We start from the raw sequence: 15039 nt of genomic DNA, 5'->3' as shown, positions 1-15039 counted from the left end.
TTCTTTCAACATTTCTAGCCTCCCAGAAACAGGAAATGGGGAGAAAAAAAACCCAGATTTCTTAGGTTTTCTATCAAAACTCTTGGTTAATTAGTTACAGACTTATCATGCCTGGGAATTCAAAGATTCCTGAAAAGGCTCAGATGTGCCATATGATTTTTAGATTTCTTTCAAACAGGCAAATATTGGTTTATTTCTCTGCTGATGTAGGCAATAAAGCACAACCCTAACATACATGTGAGTGGGTAGAATTTTTCCCCCTTTTTAAGGATGAAGCAGGAGAGACAAGCTCCCACCAGCAGAGTAATTCAAGTTTTGGTTAAAAAAAAAGTATTTTAGGAGGCTGTCAAAAAGCTGGGTAGATGGGAAAGAGATCCCAAGACACCAAGTTCCTTTCCTGTTGTGCATGTTTGATGTGTTTTAATTTCTTCTCTAGGGGGTCCTGTTGTTGGCTGCCTTTTGGGGTGTGCAGCACTGTGATTATCCTTTCTTCCTGGGACTCTGGCCCCCCCTGACTATTGTATTCACACACTCTAGATCTCACTTGGAGAGGAAAAGGATTTTCTCAGCTGCCAACTTGCTTAAAAGAGGAGTTAAGAGGAAAAGAAAGCTGATTGGACTGGGCTTGGCAAAAGTCTCCATTTTATTGTCTTTAGTCGGATTTTTAAAGGACTGGATGTTGAGAAACACCAAAATAGTGAGAACACCTATTCCTTAAGCAGGTTCTTGCAAAGTTTCTACAATTAAAAACAGAGAGCTGCTGTAGTAAAGCAGTGTTTATCCTTGCACTAATACTGGTTATGAATACGTGTCTAACTTAGCTGGAACTAATGCCTGACTATACTGTTCCACTACAGCAACTTAACATTCTGCGTAGGCTGATTATTTTTTCAACAATATTTGCTAAATTCTTTTAAGGGCTGCCAGTATATATTTTTTGAAGCTTAGTTAATAAGAACAGCTGCCAGTGGAGTCAAGGCTAAAAGAGGCAAAAAATATCTGCAGAAGGCAAGATTTTACTTCAAAAGATCAGTATTACAAAGCACTACTGTTGCTGGTATAATCACTTTCTTTGGGGGGGATGCTAATATAGACTGGGTTCTTGTCTTCACAGCCCCCACTGAGCCTTTGCTGTGCAAATTTGCTGATGGAGGGCAAAAGAAGCGCCAGAATCAAAGCAAATACACACAGAATGGAAGGCCGTGGCCCAGAGAAGGAGAGGTAAGTGCCACGTAGCAATTATTTTCCTGGGGTTTGGCAGAAGTCAGTGACAGACCTGGAGGTCTACCTTTCAGGCTGTGAAGAAATCAGATTGCACACAAAATGCAATAGTTTCATACGGAAAAAGCTATGTAAGCAGTGGGGAGATGGAGGTTTGTGATAATGTGCAGAGTGTTAAGTTACAGGAAGGGAGAATTTCCGAGCTTGGTGTGGAACTGTGCGCAGCCTGGTCCCACTGTGAGTGCTCTGAGCCAAGGAATCTCTTACTGGTGAGCCATCAGCACCCAAGGTGTTACAAACCAAATCAATTTACACTGAAGCAACTCAACAATGTTATTTCCTCTATCTAGTTCCTGGTGGTAAAATATCCTGAGGGAATATGAGAGCTGTTCCAAAAGAGAGAGATACGCATCCAGATGGAGGGTCCATGTAAAAGTTTTCTAAAAGCTTATCTGAGCCGAGCTCTTCATTCTGTTCCAGACAAAGCAATTTACAGTAGCCTCAGCTGCATCCTGTATACATTTTAAAATAAAGTAATTTAATGGTTGCTCTTTGGTCTGCTGTGAGTAGTCTGTTACTGGAGGTTTTTTCTGTGTTGTTTTATATGAAGTGATTCCAAATGAAGGTGAGATAAGAAAGGCATGTTTTTGATTCTTTAAGAGTTTGTTTACTGTTTTTGAATTTTATTATCGAAAAAAGACTTGAATAAATAAGGCAGATCTGATCACTGTGCCTTCTTATGCATGGTGTTAGCTATGAAGGCTGAAGGACTTGCAAGTATTTCTATCCTAAAATATTCTTTGTGTTTATGATTGAGCCTTCAAGGAAAAAAATATTCATCTCAGTTGTGCTCCTCTAGAATACAAGTTGGAGGGGGAAGATGTCTCTTTTTTTGGTGGGGGGGAATGGTTAGTGTTGCTATGTTTACTTCAATTTTACAAGGCAAACCAAAAAAAAAAAAAAGAAAATTATTTGCTGTTTCTGAGTTACATGTTTCTAGAGTGTTCCTGCTCTTTTGAAACTCCTTGATTTTTCTAGCTGGTACTTTTCAGAGCATAAGTTTGACATATATACCCTAGCATTATTGGTGAGCACCTAAAACAAGCAGAAAGGCCTACTGAAAGTGTAGAAATTTCTCCCACCATCCCTTGTTGTTCTACACTGTTCCAGCAGCAAAGGGTCCATTTTTAGCTCTGTGGGCTGAAAATCCCAGCGTGGCAGACATGTTTGCTACAGGACATTGCAGAAGTCTCCAAGGACTCATTGCATTATCTTGCACTGTATGTCTCAAAAAATGGAGTTATCTTCTCAGGAGCCATTATGGTTTGTCATATTAGGGATCTACTGAGGAACAAGTGCCCAAGAAGTACTTCAAACAGTAGACTTAGGTCAGCCTATACGGAGCTTGAAAAACAAAGGTCTATGTATAGGAGACAATAGTAAACCCTCAATGAGGTCAATAGTCCATATTTTAAAGACCTCTAAATCCCTGTTTAAAAAGTAAATACCATCATGGCTGTTATGTCCGCTGTTTTATACTTCCTTCAGTTAAAATCAATAATAAAAGAGATTATAAAGTTAAAGCCAGCAAGTCACCATTATGCCTGTAGCCTCAGGGCATCAGCTTATTGCATCTTGTGTAGTTCATTGGCTGCTGCTGGAGTGGTGCCTATTAAGCTCAGTGATATCCTGGTGACCTAGAGGCAGGGTGTGGCTGGAGTGTTTGTAGTATCAACACTGAAAAACTGATTTTCAGTGCTGGAAGAAGTCATTCCTTGTTGTTGATTGCAGACAACTACAGAGCTGTTGTCATGGTATAATGTACAAACATGAAAAGATTGTAAAGATACAAACTCAGAAATATTTCTGGCTAGGTTTCCTCAGATTTTCTCTGTTTACTCTAACATCTGGTTAATACCTTGCTTCACATTGGATATTTACTACCCAGAGCATCAAAGACAAGAATGCATGTTCTCTTTTAGGGTCCCTCATTTACTGAGTTTCTTCCCCACTGTTAATTTTCTTATTTCCAACATAAAATCTTTCTGTATAATTATTCCTATATTTCATATGTAATAATGTTTTTCCAATTCTTCATCTTTTAACTATATTTTTCTAAAAATGGTCTACCCTTCAGTTGTTCTTTAGGTAGCAGCACTTAAGTAACTTTTCTACAGTTATTTCTGTAAGTTTTCATTTCTTTTAATTTCTTTTTAAAAGAACAAGCAGTGAGTTGTGAAAAATAACTGATCTATGACAAGTGTCATAGTTCTGATGACAAATGGGATCTGGAAATATTCCTTTCACCTCTGCTTTTTCTTGGTTTCTTCCCCAAAGAAAAGTATTGAAACAGCATCCAAGAGATTACTCCTTTAGTGTTTCCCCCCGGCCAAATCCTGTGGTATCTAGACCAAGATGTATTTTGGCTATTGTTCAGATAAGCCTTTGCATTCTTGAATACTTTTGTGAAGGGCATTTCTAAAACATCTGAGGTTTAACCAGCGTTAGCACTGAGCGTGCGTAAGGGTTATTACTTGGAAGGACAGATCCCAGAGAAATGACAGCAACAGTTCTGTCACCGGGCTCAGACTTGGGCAGGCAAAGTACAGACAGACAGCTGTGCCCAGTACTCTGCTGTAGGGAGGGAATGGCAGGAGATTTAGTGGGGAGGAGCAGGTTTGCTGTAGTCTTATGTCTCTGCTCACACTGTTCTCAGAGGTTTTTCTCTCTTTTATGAAGGGCTTCTACGGAAATTTATAAGACAGGATTTTTTTTTTTTTTTTTTTGTGAAGTTGTCAGGTCATACTGCAGAACGCAATAGAAAATCCTATTCCTATCTTAGGTGTTTATAGATTGCTCCATAACCATACAGAAGTACTTTGATTGGCTGTTAAATTGCCTGCCCTTTTAAAGTCAAATATTTAGGAATACATTGAATTTCTCTAGGACTTTTTGGGAGGTCTGGGGGTCTGGGGGTGGGTTTGGTGCTTGGTTACTTGGCCAGTTCTAACCAGGGGAGAATGCCAGATCCTGAATAATGCTTTCTAGTCCTTACCCTTACACTCTTGTTTGGAGTCTCAGGAAATGTTCAGTAGATTTCCTGAGACATTTAACTGAGTGTTTGTGATGGTTGACCAGTTCTGGACAACAGAGCTGAGAGCTTATGTTAGTGATGGCTTTATATGTGGCTGTCAAATTAGGCATCTAATGGACAGATGCAATAAATGTACAGTGAAACCTGCGAGCGTTAGAAATATTTACAGTGAAATTCTGGCCCTGCAACCAATATAATTTCTGCACAAAGTTCACTAATTTCTTTTTTGGGCTAGTTTCTCCTCACACTGGTTTAATTAAGCACTCTGTTTTGAAGCTTAACCTGACAAGATTATATTGAGATAGTGATAGAGGATAATCATATTTAAATTCTGTCTGTAAAATATTTGATTCAATTTACCTCTAAATTGCAACTGACAAGTTTAGAGGTGGGTGACATAAATCCCCAAAAATGTTTTAGTCAAAAGTGCACCTAGGGAATCAAGTGTAGTCACAAAATGAGATCAGATTGGATTAAAAACTGCAACATAAATTTTGCAACATAATCTTCTACTGCAGATTTAATGAAACCTTGTTTTGGTTATTCAGAAATAAAGCCTTTTGATACATGTATTTAAGACCAGGTTTATTTGAAAATTACCTGATAGATAGGGAGAATTCTGCCTCAAGTTTATTACTGTTTTCTAGAAACGGTAGCTTTTCTACATCTTGTCAGCCCAAAGTGATTAAGGGTTTTTTAATGGTCACAGTATTTTGAACTCTTTGATATTTCACTTGCAAGTTTCTGTAAAATTTAGGCTATTTAAATAGTTGCATTGTCTTGTAAGAGAGTACCACCCTTACAGTATTGTTGCATTTTCGTAACAGTGAGATGCACCATTGAATGCCATCCCCTTGTCATTGAATTTGGTATGATGACTATAATGATATTCAATAATTGTCACTAATAATTCTTCCATTGACTGCTTTTTTGCTTCCATGATCTAAGTTACATTTTTTATTTCTAAAGGGCCAATAGATTACCTTCCTTTCCTTCCCTTTCTTCTCTTCCTCCTTAGTCTTTTCTCCTTTGTTTTCTTTCAAGCTTGGTTTGTAGAATAGCCAAAGAATTAAGCATGTTTTTAATGCTTTCTTAAAAAAATAAAATGACCTGGTAGATTGGGAGTGTTGCTTTTGTGACAGTTTCTCTTTTTATCCACTATTCATTACAACTTTGCCTAATGCAAACAGCAATTTGGAGCAAAAAACAATACAATAGAGAATTTGACACTACCCATATTTTTTGTGAAGTCCGCACCAGTGAATGGCGGAAGCAGTTGATCCTGGTGCCAACGGTCCCTTCCTTACCAGCAGATGCATTTAGAAATTATTAGTAGTTTTGTGCCAGGCCTTTTTATAACTCAGGCATGGATTGTTTTTATGCTTCCAAGGAGATAGATACTACTTAGTTGTTTTCCATAATCTTGAGTGTCTAGGGCAGATGTATTTTATACCTAGAGAAGTAACTTTTCTTTGCTGTGAGAGGCAATTCCCAGTTCTGTCGAGATAAGAGCTAGTACCCTCATATGTAAACCACAGAGTCACTTACTGTATATATTTAGCATGCCTATAAGCTCAACATTGCTACTTTGTATGCTTGTTTTCAACAAAAGTTTAGTTTAAAAAAGAGAGGCATTGAACCTGAAAAGAAGCCCTCACTCCAGAGGGAGAAAGAGAAGGGCAAAAGATTACTGACCAGTAGGTGAAGATCTAGAATAATGACACAAGGTGCTGTTGCTGTGGGCAACATTTTTAAAAGATGCCTCAATGGCACAAACACCAAAGACCAGTTTGGATATTGAACTTACAAGGTACATAGAAATATTTTAAACCAATAGCCCACATGAAATCACTGTCACTGCAATCAGGACTTTAAAAGGGCCATGGTTTGATTAAAATAGAATCAGCAGTGTACCTGTTCTTAGAGATTAGTTTCCTTGTTTTCATTTGAGCTTTGAATTTCCTTCTCTGGTGAAAAATGTCGTGCCATTTACCCTGGGGATTTTCCTGCAGTTGGGTTTTCTCCAAATTTGGCTGCTACAACAGTGTTATCTTAGGCTGAATAAACAAATGTTGGAGACAGGGAAAGGACATACCTTTTTCTGGTGTATCCCCAGCAGATTTCAGGAGTGCTGCCAGCCATCCCCAGAAGTCTTCCCACCTCACTGCAGCACACACATCTAGCATGCAGATGTGAGTGTAATACACAGATGACATAGCACTGGATCACACTGATGGCAAAATGGGTGTGCCAGATCCCCAAAAGCAGATGGTTCATAGACCTGAAGATTACATGGTTAAATGTATAAACTGGCTGTGGAAACAGAATAATTATGTTATATTATATATGTTCTCTTACTTTTTTTTTCTTTTCAATTTTTGTAGACTCTGGCACTTGTATTTTAACTAATAGGATTAGTTGAAGTGGGAAGAAAATGACTCAGTCCCAAGAACAGAAGCTGTGTATGTCAGACTTCCATTCCAGTTCTGTAGGACAAAAGGGTTTCTTGTCTTTCATTTCGGTATCTAAACTTGTTATCAGTGTTTATCAGTGCAGTCTCTGATGTTCTGAGCCTCGTGAATCACTTCCCAAGTTTGAGATCAATAGTATATACTTTTCTCTCCACAACCACTTTTCCCCTCAGAATCTGCAGTTGCTTAAGGAGCACACATCACTGGGAAATGCTCCATTCCTTTCATATACATCTAGATATCTAAGAGGTGTCACATTTATATTCTAGATTTCTCCTTCTTTAAAAAAGAAAAGCGGGTGGGGGCGGGGGAGGGGGGGCTTCATTCACAATTCAATTCAGAAGTCTTTCTAATACTGTTGAATATTCCTGTCAGAATTTTTAAATATCTGAGAAAGTGATTCTGCCAAGTTAACTTTACTTGTGACTGAGCTTATTTTATTAAATGAGTATTTTGCATGAATCTCATCTAGGTTGACGATTTCTTTTCCCTACTCTCTCTTCTTTCTTCAAAGCATTTCAATAAGGGCGTCTTCTGTCAGGGCACAAGAGATCCTTGTGTTGTGATGCCTGACAGATATTCATGATGGCAAAAAAACAAGTACAGGAATCTTACTGTTGAAATTTCAGTTGCTTCCACTGTAGTAGCCAAAAGCATGCCTTGGGATGGCAGTCCTCCAGTGTAAAATGGTGAAGATATGTGTCAGTGGAGATGGGGAAGAGAGACTTTATCTTTTAGTCTAACTCCCACATCAGTTGACCACAGAAAACCCTTAGGTGTAAGTGTACTTGCGGGTTATAACCTTACCTTTCCAAATCTCACCTTAAGGAGGAGAAACCCAGGGGGCTTTCTGCTTGGAAAAAAACGCCACATCCATGCATTTCACCCCTTTTTAATTTTCAGCCTCTCCATTTTTTTTTTTCCAGTGGACTGTGGCTTCCTTCACAGCCTAAGATCCTGCCATGGCAGAAGCCTCCCCTTGTAGAGGTGCTCCAGCACTAGGCAGGGGCTGGCCAGGGCAGATTTGAGGAGAAGATGTAGAGGTCTCACCTCTGAGGAGGAACCACAGCACATCTTATAGCAGGTCGATATTGTGGTGAATTTTTGAAGTTTTGGAAAGACATATACACTGAGAGTAGATGATGATATGATGATGAAGTTATTCATGAAACCAGCTTCCCCACTGCACAGAAGCTGCACAGAAGAAATTGGTCATTTATAGGTGTTTATGTTTGCTGGAAGACAGATACTGCACTGATAAGTTTTTTCTTGTGAGACATCACAGGGGTTGGGTAGAGAAATAATAAACCCGCTTTATTTCACATGGTATTGAAGATCTGATCATTTATGTTCAAATCATAACAAAGAGGAAAAAAAAAATTCAAACCAGAAACAGAACATCTTGTCTTTGCCCATGGAAAAATTTTCACAGTAAAGTGTTGAACAAAAGGCCTTCAAACTTCCTGGGGAAACCCTTGTTTTCCAGAGGCTTTTTTGATATTTCCTGCTCTTTATTGAATGAAAGAGCTTAAATTTAAAGACAGGTGCAGACTGAATCTCTTGTTCTTAAAATCTCTTTCACTGATGTCAATAGCTAGAAAACTGCAGCAAAAAATAACAAAAACTTTCATTCTTTGTTCATGTCCTTTAAGTTCAGACACTGGTAAAAATAAGAGATAAGTAAACTCATAAGGTTTAATTAATCTTTTTAAAAATCAGTATTTTTAACAAACTGGGTTAATTTCCCTTTCTGAACTGACCAGTAGTCATTAAGAATGACCTTTATTTCTATCAGTGTGCTTTCATTCAATGGCTGAGTCTAGGGCCATTATCTGGCTGGGTGGCATGAAAATTATGTGGTTCAGTTGTTCCTTAATAGAAGATTTATCCGACAAATACTTTTCCTAAAGTAGCGTTCCATCATCAGTGCCACTCCCTCAGGTGCCATTTTATCAGGAAGTGTCACTATGAGAAGAAGGAATAAGACCCTCTCCTTCTGCTGAGACATGAGCAAACCAGTGGGTGAAAAGGCCCAGAAGAAAAGAGTCTCTCAGCACAGCAGAGGGCTGCTATTGAGGCATCAGCCAGTGCCTGGCTGTATAGTTCAGCCTGTATTAGCTCTATGACAGCTATATTCAGTTCTGATTTAAACAGAATGAGCTAGACCTCTCTCACATGGAATTTTTGCATTTGGTATTTTTGGAATTCCTGTTTGTCTGCTATGGGGGAAAGTTCAGACCATTTTCCAGTAAGTTATTATTGCTCATCAGTTTTTATTCCTGATGAATGAGGATGCTTCAGACCATAAATCTTTGACTGGTCCAGGCTAAGTGTTGCCACTCCTGGGCTTCCAGCCAGCATAATTTTGTAGGGAGAAATTATACAACTTGATGAGAAAGAAGTAAATAGTCCTGTGTTAGCAGCTATTTGAAATAGCAGCTGTTTAAGGCTATGCAGCAAGGGGGGGATATTAGCAATATTACTGGGCCAACCGTAGGTGGTTACCATATGCACATATTGCCACACGCTGTGCCCTATTTGTCCAATGTGAGACTTTTAAATGTGATGCTGGTATTTATAGTGGTCACTGCTGAAGTACTTGAACAGATTCTGGTAATCTGACTCCATGCAGTATGGATATGGGACATGGGTAAGGAGGACATGAGTGCCTAGCCTTTCATATTTTTCACTCTTCACAGCTGTGTCCTCTGTTCTTAATACCAATATAGAAAACTGAGTTTTTGCAGTTTGTCTGCAAGGACCCACGCACAGGTCTGGGTGTGATGGGGTTGGAGGGCAAGCTGAGTGTTCATGCCATGACCGTGTGCTCAAATATCCATAAGAAAAGTAAATTAAAGCAGCACAAACATGTTTGCAGGTCTCATAAGGACAGCAAGTGAAAGACCCACTGCAGGTTTTCATTCGTGCACCTTCATTCTTATTTATGTCAAAGAACCTAAAATAAGACTGGTTGTTTATCTTCCCCTTTCCTCCCAGACCCATCTACCTTGTTGCCATTTTATCCCGCAGTCACAAATGCAAGCTGCAGGATATAGTGAGCCTGATCCAGCAACTCTAAGGACAACTAGATCTAGAAACTCTTTAATTTAGAAAGCTTGGATCTGTCCTTTCCCAAGAAATGTTTCTTTTCCTTAGTCTGAGTACATGTGTGATGAGAGGTAAAATGTAAACAGCACAATTTAGAGGGAATATCTTAAGTTATTTTAAAAGAGTATTTTTTAAAAAAATGTTAGAATTAATTTTTCTGTCCCTCTAGGGCTTGTACATAGTATTTGAGTTGTCTTCACTGGTGCTGGAATAGAAAAAAAGAGCAATAATAAATTTTATGTGTTGAAAAGAGAAAGGAAAACAAGACAGTACGTTTCCTCAAAAATGCATCGCAGCCAAAAAGTTTTCTTTTGTCTTTTGTTTGGAAATTTACACATTTCCATTAGTAATTAATGCAACCTTACTAAACAATATAATGTGCTGAGCACGCATAAGACTTAAGATTATAAAACCAAGTTAAGCAAGGGATTATGATTTTCTAAGCTAATTTTTTTTTTACATAAAAAATAGTAGTGGTTTGGGTCTCCCTAAATTCAGTTCTCTGACATGTTAAACTTTCAGAAATAGCCATTTTATTTTTCTTTGTATGAAATCAATACTTCTTTCAAAAATAGCCACATGTACTTGGACCAAGTCTCCTGAATTATCCTTTGCTTGAGAGAGAGACTACATATTTTATTAAAACAGTGGCATTTTCATAAAGCAAAACATTTGCTCTAGCATCTGCTTAAAAGAATAATGAGAGAAATATACAAATTTAATAAGGACACAAACCTTTTCTTTGGCGGCATAAGGTGGCGTGAAACCTGGTCTTTCAGATCAGAAATTATTTTTGGCCTCTGGAAATTGGGACCATCTCCTCTTAGACCAGTTTGCAGCTGCTGGGCTAACCCAGCTCTTCCAGGAGTGCTGCCCACTCTCTGCCTGGCAATCACCAGTGCATTTACCCTGGCTGCTCACATGCCTGCCTGGGAACCAGCCAAGCCCAAACGCTCTCCTGACCTGTCTGTGCAGCCATCTGGAAGGGGGCAGATGCCATTATTCAAAAGTACTTTGGTAGATGGCTTTAGGGGCACGAAAAGCTCCCAGCAGGAGCAGGGACCATGCCATGTGGTTGGTAAAGCATCTGTCCTTGAAGAAAATGCTGCTTGTCTCAGGCAACAAGCATAGGATGTGTATGAAAAATGAAGAGGAACACAGTGTCTTGGGGTGGGATGGTGCCATGGCATTTTTTGCACCTTGAGCAATAGAGTTTCTCTCCCCTATGCTTCTTACCCTGCACGAAGGACAACTTCTTTCCATCTGTTGGTAGACTTACATTGGAAAGCACTTCACAAAGGGAGGGATAAAAATCGATAAGGAAGGCAAAAAGTCAAAGCAAATGCAGTGTGTGGGAGGAGAGATTGTCAGTTCCATGTCTTTAAGTAAATGCTGGGGGGAAAAAAGGTCTTTCCTGCATGACCCTGACTGCTATCTTGGAGCACAAGGTGGAGTGCTTAATTCTGTCTGCAGCCCTGCTCTCTCACTGCCTTTCCTGTGGTACCTGTGGATATGTCTGCTAATGGTGGCAGTGATGACAGTTGTTAACTGGACAGTGTTTTGACACTGCCAAATCCTTTCGCACAGGTCACGGTCTGCCTGGTGGTAAATGGCAGTTGAAAAGCTCTGTGTAATACATTAACAAATTCTTTTGCTGTCCAGACTTCTGAAGTATTTTTAAAAGCCTCCTTTGAAAGCCCAAGCTTTTCTGCTTCACAGCCTATTTTTTGTTTCTTGTCTCATGGTAATGAATTAACTCTGAGTTACACCCTAGCGAAATGGTAGGCGGGGGTCACATGGGGTGTGACCTTTGTAGGAAAGGTGAGACTCCTTCCTATGAAGCTCTCATGAAGTTGGCTTTGGAATATTTACCAACCACCCATCTCACAGGCAACAGCAGGATTTGGGCCTGTCTTGTTATAGTGAGTAATAAGCTGTAAAGGCATTGATCTCAGTGGAGTTATTAATTGATACTGGTGCAACAAAAACACCATTTGCCCTAAATGTTATGGAAAAATGACAACCAGCAGATTGAACAGATCTGTTGCTCAGTGATCTCTCAGGCTGGGGAGGTACCCAATCTGTCCATGCTGCTTTGGGCCATCTGAGCTTCCCTTGAGAATTTAGATTTCTATTTAAGTTGCATTCAGTTTTTATTCATATTGGCTTTGAATATGTTTCATGTCTTTTTTTTTTTTTTTCCTCTTTTCCTGCAGTAATAGTAAAAATCTGTTTTTCTTCCCTAACTATGTGCAGGCTGGCATGGCTTTGACTTACGATCCAACAGCTGCTATACAGAATGGGTAAGAAATGCATGTTTTCTTATGTCTTTTTAAAATTATTTTGAATGTCATCTTCTGTTTTCTCTTTCTGTAGTGAAACTTTCTGAAAAGCAAATCCAGTCAGTCATATTTTGTCTGAAGCATATAATGCTATATTGTCAAGTTCTTTAGCTTTCCTTTTCTTTTCATGCCTTCTTGTTTGCAATATCCGTTTGAATGGGAAGTTGTTTTTCCTAATAGTTTCTATCTCTATTTGGCAAATGTTACTAGATGTCTTTTTAATCTCTCTCTGTCACGAAGTGGAAACCAGTAAAGTTTCCCTTTACTGACTTGGCTTTTGTTAAAATAATCATTGAAGATTCCAACGTATTTTGAAAAATAGAGCTGAGCTGTTACTTCATCTGAGGTTCTTTCTGCAGGCTGGCTGCCTTCCATGGCATTGTCTGAATAAAAATGCCAGACAGAGAGAAAGCCTCAAATTAGTGTGTAAGCAGATGGGATTTAAGGGTAAAATTCTGAGCAACGCTTGTCTTTATTTCTCAGCTACCATTTGCTGACACAAGGAATTGCAATTTTTTCTCAAATTGAGCAGTGAAATTACATCACCATATTATTTACCTGCATGGTTACATTTCCAATTATTTCATAAACTAGAAAAACATATCCTTGAAATTTAGCTCTCTTTTCAGCCCTGAACTCTTTGACAGTCACTCTTTCATCAGAGAGATGTATGATATGATTGTCAAATTCCATGTGTACTCCCACCTGTGTTCTCCAGCTGAAGGGGGAATTTATTGATATAAATAAGAACGGGTTTATTTGTTAAATATTTGTTAGGGCACTGCTAGCTGAAGCATTTAGGAAACAAACCCTAACATTTCCAGTAGTTAAAAAAAAATCAGTAGTAATAGTTAGACTATTTTGCTTAATTTTCCTTTACAAGCAGTAATTTTGTAGGACTTGTGATATTCCTGTGTTGTGAAGGAAGAGGCCAAACTCAGAAGAATAGAGAGCTTGTTTGTAGTTGTGATTTCAGAATTCTCTGCTTCTGTTTCCCTGTTTTTACCTCCAAATGAGTCATTCTTCTCAACTGTCTTACTTTTCAGCCGGTAAAACATTATAATATATAAATAAAAACACAATCCACCAGTGTTTCATGTGGACATCTGGGGGTTTTTTTCATACGAATTCCTGCATGTCGATCGTATGAGTGTTTTGGAAACCATAGTTTGAATGATCCATTGAGACTAATATAATTTTTATTCAAGAATAATTCCTTTGAAGTTATGAAAGTTATCTCAGTATCAGGCATTTTTCATATAAAAGAGCACCCATGGTGTTCAGGCTGCTCAGGTGGTTTTGTCATTCAGTTTGAACACGCTGTCACTGATTATTGGGTAAAGGAATTGTACCCAATGGAGAATTTCAGTTCTGCAGTTTTTTTAAATATTCTTTTATTTTTAAGGCAAGAAATTAATTAAATTACAGTTCCAGATATCTCTCTAAGAGTGACAAGTAATTACTACTATGACTATGTCTTTTTTCTGAAGTGTCAAAATATTTTCAGTTTTATCAGGACTAAACCATCATTCAAAATGCTCTTGTGGTGAGATCTTGATTGTGTGCATATCATAAGAATCACCAAGGACCCTTTTGATTCAGCAGGACTTTTTTAATCTCCCCAGACATTCACACAGTAATGTCTACATATCCTGTAGTTTTAAGTTATTTCTGTTTTTCATAAGCCTCTTTACTTGCAAATACAGTGAAACTCTAGCTCAGGAGTTTTATTTCAGTAAAGTCTGGGAGCACCTTGATGCTTTGCTAGTGAAATGGGTAAATGTGATCTGTTGCTCACTGACAAAAGGCACAGCCTTTGGTTTGTGGCCATGGCAAAAGAGACTTAAAGGCTCTTAAGCTCTACAAAGTAACGCAGGTTAACTCAGCAAAGGCGCATCTTCTTCATGGGGAGGGCAGTGTGGAGGTGAGCACAGGGCTGACACTGTGCCCACACCCACTCTGTACTTAAAAGGGTGCAGAATACTTTGGCTGTAACGTGTGCCAAGCCACTAAGGTTTGCATGGAGCAATGTCACCCAAAGATGTGCAAAACAAAGGCCTTTTCCTTGTAGCATTCAGCTAGGGCCAACATGGTGGAACTTAGTGAATTGAGTCTGGGGATGAGAAATGGAAAGATACCAAGTCAAGGTGGTAATTCAGAAGAGTTATGAACCACCAACAAAATTTTAAAAGAAAGATTAACTGCGCATGCTGACATTTACTGGAGTTCTTTATAAGGTTGATATATGCATTTGGATGCATCTAAGTTGCTAAGTCCACACAGGACTGTGTGGAGAATGGAAGCTTGCTAGAAAAACATGTCTCTGCAGCAGGTGTCATGGAGTGGTATTTAAAATTCACAGTTCCTTAAGAGACGTGGGTTATATTAGGTTTTGAGTTGGGCCATAACCAAACCTCAAGAAAGAATCTGAACTCTTGTTTCCAAATGAAATGGTAGGTTCTTATTGTTCATGGTGTCATACTATCACTTTTATTGCCATATAACTGCATATTTGCCTTGAAAATCTATAGCAGGAATAAAAGAAAAGAGAGTGTGAGGGAGGCTTTCACTAAAAATGACTATGATTTTTTTTTCCCCACGAAAAAATAGATGATTTTCTTCTGAGTCTATTACATTATAAAGCTTGATTCTCCATTTCATTATATTGTTTTTATGCCTGTGTAGCTCTGTTTAAGCATCCAGTGGAGTTACATCAGTATAAAACTGGTATAATGGAGTGGAGAAGCCAGCCCACAATGTACCACAGCATTGCAGTATGACGTACTGAAGACATGGGAAGCAC

At 38.8% G+C, this 15039-nt stretch overlaps 1 protein-coding gene across 5 annotated transcripts in view; it reads left to right on the top strand.

Annotated features, from left to right (window-relative positions):
• Positions 1 to 15039, top strand: part of RBMS3 (RNA binding motif single stranded interacting protein 3) — a 703903-nt gene that overhangs the window by 612642 nt on the left and 76222 nt on the right. For all 5 annotated transcript variants that reach the window (XM_066194111.1, XM_066194121.1, XM_066194148.1 and 2 more), the window contains 2 exons: positions 1115 to 1221; positions 12151 to 12197. In XM_066194111.1, coding sequence (XP_066050208.1) covers positions 1115 to 1221; positions 12151 to 12197 — 154 coding nt within the window. The remainder of the gene's footprint in view (positions 1 to 1114; positions 1222 to 12150; positions 12198 to 15039) is intronic.

The sequence above is a fragment of the Chamaea fasciata genome, unplaced genomic scaffold, assembly GCF_029207755.1.
Source record: "Chamaea fasciata isolate MVZ Bird 193981 ecotype frontalis unplaced genomic scaffold, bChaFas1.0.hap1 SCAF_1, whole genome shotgun sequence".
Lineage (NCBI taxonomy): Eukaryota > Metazoa > Chordata > Aves > Passeriformes > Sylviidae > Chamaea > Chamaea fasciata.
The sequence above is the reverse complement of the archived record's forward strand: the minus strand, read 5'-3'. Positions and strand labels throughout refer to the sequence as shown.